The sequence below is a fragment of the Netta rufina genome (assembly GCF_964035555.1).
Source record: "Netta rufina genome assembly, chromosome: W".
In the NCBI taxonomy this organism is placed as follows: Eukaryota; Metazoa; Chordata; class Aves; order Anseriformes; family Anatidae; genus Netta; species Netta rufina.
The window spans coordinates 15,368,068-15,373,234 of record NC_140139.1 but is presented as its reverse complement, the minus strand read 5'-3'; the positions used below and the strand labels follow the sequence as shown (position 1 = coordinate 15,373,234).

At 53.1% G+C, this 5,167-nt stretch overlaps 1 protein-coding gene across 1 annotated transcript; it reads left to right on the top strand.

Annotated features, from left to right (window-relative positions):
* Positions 1-1,456: 1,456 nt before the first annotated feature.
* On the top strand, positions 1,457-4,883 carry LOC311220864 (adenosine 5'-monophosphoramidase HINT1-like; the record flags this gene model as incomplete). The annotated part of the gene is made up of 5 exons (XM_084304502.1): positions 1,457-1,602; positions 3,256-3,258; positions 3,435-3,540; positions 4,245-4,435; positions 4,859-4,883. 5 exons carry the CDS (start codon positions 1,457-1,459, stop codon positions 4,881-4,883), a joined length of 471 nt encoding a protein of 156 aa, XP_084160628.1.
* Positions 4,884-5,167: the final 284 nt, after the last annotated feature.

The following is a 5,167-nucleotide window of genomic DNA, read 5'->3' as shown; positions in this document are numbered from 1 at the left end:
GACTGTGTGCAGCCCTACGTGAAGAATGTTGTGTATATGCAGATCATACTGGGGTGGTAAGAGATACAATGACTAAATTGCGGGAAGGATTAGAAAAACGCAAAAGGGAAAATGAGGCTCGTCAGAATTGGTATGAATCCTGGTTTAATTACTCACCTTGGCTTACTACCCTGCTATCAACCATAGCGGGGCTCTTGTTGTTACTTACATTAGCACTGACTTTTGGACCATGTATATTCAATCGAGCAATCACAGTTGTGAAAAGCCGATTAGAGGCAGCTCATCTTATGCTCGTGCGTGCTAAGTATGAATCTTTTGAGCAGGAGAAGGACGACGCAGAAACTTTGATGCTCAGCAAGCAAATATTGCAAAAATTCAATGAACAAAATATGTTAGAAAAAGAAACTTTGTGCATCACTTGTTTCATACACGTTATTATTAGTAATACTATTATCATAATGATTGTCTTTATTGTTATTGTTGTTATTATTATTTATCTGTCTTTATCTCAACTCACGGGCTTCGCTTTCCCGTTTCCCCGTTTCTCTCCCCATCCCAGAGAGGGAGGGGAGAGGGTGAGCAAACGGCTGTGTGGTGTACTGGGGGGATATGTGGAGGATTTTAATAATTCCATGTTTTACCAGCCCAATACACTCGGTTATACAAGGAATGCAAATACCTGCGGTACCTGTTGTGGGAATAGAAACGTTGTTTTTGCAGAGTTCCGCTGTTTAGAGGGAAGGAACGTGGTACTGAGATATGCTTGCAGTGATAAGAAAGCTTAGCAGGCGACCTCGTAAAATGCAGACAACCAGACTCCTTAGGACAATTAGGTGAAAATGGCGGTGTCAAGTCAGATAAGTGAAGAAACATTACCACATCAGATAGATTGTGAACCTGGATTACCCCCTCAGTGGGGAAACGGGGGAGGGTCCTGTCATCAAAAAGCACATAAACTGTGTTTTGGAACTAGTAGGCGCGCTCTCCTGCTTGTGGGGCGCCCGCCATTGCAATCAATCGCGAGTAAATTACTACTTCACTGAGATCCTCGCCTGAGCCTAAGCTATCGGCTACGGAGTGTTTCTCGCCCTCCCTTCCAACCCAAGCCACGCTATGATTCTATGAGCGGAGCGCCTGTTCTGTGGAGCTCGTTTCCCAGCCGTGCAGGGCCCAGATTCCCTCCGCGGAGCCGCCCAGCCCGTTTTCGGGCGCCCACTTCCTCCCTCCCGGTCGGCTCCCTCCGCGCCCCGAGGGCACGCGACCTCCCTGAGCGCCGATAAGCACCGGGTCGACGGGAGCGGAGCCGCCGAGAGGGCGGGGACAAGGGAAGAGGGCAGGCGAGGCAGCCAATCGAGGCGCGGGGGCGGTCGGCGGCGATCTGTCGGCCCAATGAGCGCCGCGGAGGGCCGGGCCGAGTGCGGGAAGCGAGGGGGCGTTGTACCGAGCGGGCGCCGTCATGGCCGACGGGATTGTTAGGGCGCAGGCCGCCTGGCCCGGTGGCGGCGCTGCCGCTGCTTTCGGAGCTTTCGGAGAGGTCGCCTGCAAGGGCAAGGAGGTCCCCGCCAACGTTCTCCGTGAGGATGAGCGGTCGTGGACGAGGAGGTAGCCGCGGCGTTGTTGTGCGAGTCTTTCCTTCCTTTCCTTTCCTTTCCCTCGGCCGCTCGCAGGCCCTCTGAAACGAGGGCCCGTCGCGGGTCCCGGGAGTGCGGCAGGGCGGGTGGTGGCCTTGCTGCGGGAGGGAGGGAGGGAGGGACGGACGGACGGACGGTCGGTCGGGGTCTCTCCGGCTCGTGGCGCTCTCTACTGCAGCGCCTCTAAAACGCCGCGCTTCTTCGGTGCCTGCCCCCGGGGTGCCACGGCGCGTACTGGGTCGCCGGCGCAGTCGGTCTCCTTGGGGGTTCGGACTGTATGCATATAGGCAGTGAGCATCGCAGTAGTGACCGTAATCAGTCGTTTCTGCGTAGCAGAAATGCAGGTCTTGATGCGCCTCGTGATAGCGTTCTAGAGACGCCCCGGCTCGGCTGTGCTAGGCTTTGGTTATGGCACCACCCCCACCGCGCACACGAGCGCGCGCTCTCTCCAAAGTGGCTTGTGAAAGGGAAGAATTGCAGCTTTTCCTAGCTTTCTTAAACACCTAGAAGCCAGTCAGTCCCGCAGGCTGCGAGAGCTTCCCAGCTCTCATTTCCGTGCTGGAGGTGGACCGTGATAAGAGCACGCTGGCAAGGTTCACTGATGCTGGTGCGCCGCAACGTGCTAGGAACTAAGTGAGCAGCTGCTGAGAGTTATGAAAAAATTGCAGATGTTATCTGCAAGGTGTTAACTTTAAGTTAGTGTCCAGCATAACCGTTGTTGCTGTTTTTAAGTTTGAAATGCTAAAGATAGGACAGTTAGGGATTTCCTCTGCTTCTGACGGCAGGGTTTATCTGCAGCGTGGAAAACAGGCCCTTAGTGAAAGGGGCTGCGTTGCCCGCTCTGCGTGCTGACTCGTAGAATGGTTTGGCTTGGAAGGCACCCTTAAAGATCATCTAGCCCAACCCGCCTGCCGCGGTCAGGGACGTGTTTCACTAGATCGGGTTGCTCAAAGCGTTGACGCGTTGCTTGGAACAGCGCTTTCTTAATAGGTCTCGGTAATGTTGCAGCTGCCGCCCGTTTGGAGTATTGGAAGCGTTCAACTGCTCTCCGGAAACCGTGCTTGCGGTAGCGCCCCGCCTTTACGAAAGGGCGCGTTTCCTGTCTCCTTCGTGGTGAAGGCTGCGCGAGGAGTGTGCGTGTGTGTGTGTGTGTGTGCGCACGCGCGTCTGTTTTGACTCGGCCGTACTGGCTGCAGCAACGTATGTAACCTGAACGCTGTGCTTGATTGGAGAACCAGGCCGTTAACTTGAGTCTGATGAGTGACTTGAGAGCAGACAACCTACTCTGACCGCTCTTAGTGCGACGCGGTTCCTGGAGGACGAATTAGTTGCAGTTTCTCGCTTGGTCTTAATGGTTTCCTACAGGTTGGTGGTATTCGTGTTTCGAAGGTGATGCCTTGGCCTCGGTCTGGGGGTGTCTGACGTCGGTCCGGCCGTAACGGGCTAATTTGGAACGTTCCTTCCCCTGAGTACGTGGCGTTCTCGAGGACGGAGAGTTAATACGGCCTCAGCCGGATTACTCCAGGTTCTTTGAAGATGCCTTCCTGCCTCTGGCCGAGGCAATATTTGGACATAACCGAAGGACAGTTAGCCATTGTTTGCCGCTTGTGTGTCTTGTGCGTAGAAGGTAGAGAACTTTGCCTATTCAAAGCTTGCTTAAGAAGAATCGCTGTTTTGTCGTGCGCGTTTGGGGCGCCTGATAATCTGCTTCGGTAGGACGAGTTCAGTGGGGCATAGTGATTTGCTTAAGCTGTTGCCTTTCTCTGAAGCCGACTACGTTTTAACTGTTTACTCTTCCTCCAGTGCCTTGCGTTCCGTGATAGTTCGCCTCAGGCTCCAGTGTTTTTTCCTAGTCCTTCCTGAGAAGGCAGTTGTCCGGTTATGTGAAGCAGACGATTCTGGCGGACCCGTGAGTACTGTGGGAGCTTTCTGTTTGCTAGGCTGGCTGTACCTGTAACAGGTTTGTAACTTCCTAGACTCTTTCCCGTCCCCTCTTTTCCTCTGGATGTTGCAGAGGGGCGCACAGTAGGCTATTTGGGGTTGTCCGATGCTGTAGTCTTTCGCCTCTAGCTTGTAATGGAGTTGAGCTTTTTGACTGAGAGCAGTGATATAAAGCGATGCTCGTCTCCAGCTACGCGCTTGCAGTGCAAAAAGCAGCGTTGTTCCGGCGTGCGGTCTGATGCCCGTTTTCACGGTTTCCGGACAGCGGGGGTGGTGCCTTGACTATGCAGAAGAGGGCTTGGGGTTTGGGCAGGTCAGAGGCGAGGAAAGGGAAAGCTGGTTGAGCGGCGCTTGGGTGTTTGTTTCGCTGTTAGCTATGCAAGTCAAGTTCCAAGGCTCTGTGAGCCCACGCAAGAGAAAAGGCACCGTGAAGCTTTTATTTTCCGCCAGAGTGGCTTACGTTGCCCGAAGCTATGACGGGGGCTTTAAGCCCCAAGACAAATTCAGCTTCTGTGACTGTTTGGTAGTCTGTTACTGTCTAGAGGGTAATTCAAAGAGCGGCGGTTGAATTGTGAAGGATTAGCTAACCGTGTTCTGTGGGTGGTTCTCCGCTCGCATTCATTCTGTGCGTCGTGGCACAGCACGTTAGGTGACGTTATTTCCTTTTTCCAGCTTCTTGGGCGTTTCGTGGTTGTTGGCAAGAAGTGTGCTGTTAACCTGGACCTGACCAATGGATTCCGGATGGCTGTGAATGCCCACCCTCGGGCCCTTCAGACTATTGTGTACATCTACGTATTCTGGGTGGCGGTCAGTTGGGCCGGCCTCGCGGCTAAGGTTTTTGCACCGCAGGCGTCACTGCACGCGTACGGGTCGCCGCCGAATAGGTTTCATATGTTGCCCATCAGTCTAGCCCCTGTTGATGTTTGATTTATTATTTTTTTTGGACGGCTGTCTGTGGAGGGTAATAAAGAGCTTTTGAGCAGCACTTGCACAATAAAGATGGAGCATGGGGATATCACCTCTGTCTTGCGTGTCTTACCGATGGAAATAGTTCCGCAAGTTAAAACGGCGTCTCCCTGGAGCGCACGTGCGTAGAATGTTTTGGTCCGTTGACAGTGTCGTGTAGGTGGTGGTTTGCCCATTCATTTGGAACGTGAAGCTAGAAGCGCTCGGCGGTCCTGTGGGTCTCCGTCTTCCTAAGACGATCTAGGATGTGCTGTGTGTTTGAGGCCTTGCTATCTTCCCCCTGCTCCCGAATAAAAGCGTGCCCTTTTATTGCGAAATAGCCGCGTTGAGGACTGGCAGATGTAGAACCAGAGAAGAATAAGGTTGGAAGAAAGCTTCCAGGCATTGTCTGTTGTCTGCCCCTGTCCCGAGGAGGAGGCAGAATAAACTCTACCGGGTGTAATTTCTGACAGGTGCTTGTCAGCCTGTTCTTGACTACCCTAGGAGTTTTGCTACCGCTTTCTTTTCGGTCCTCCTCGTGGGTTTCACAACTTTGAGAAGGAATTCCTCCCACAGGATGTAGAAGGCTCTGGGATGCTTGAGTCGGCTTCTGATAAGTTCGAGACTCGGCTGACGTTCTCTTTATTTTT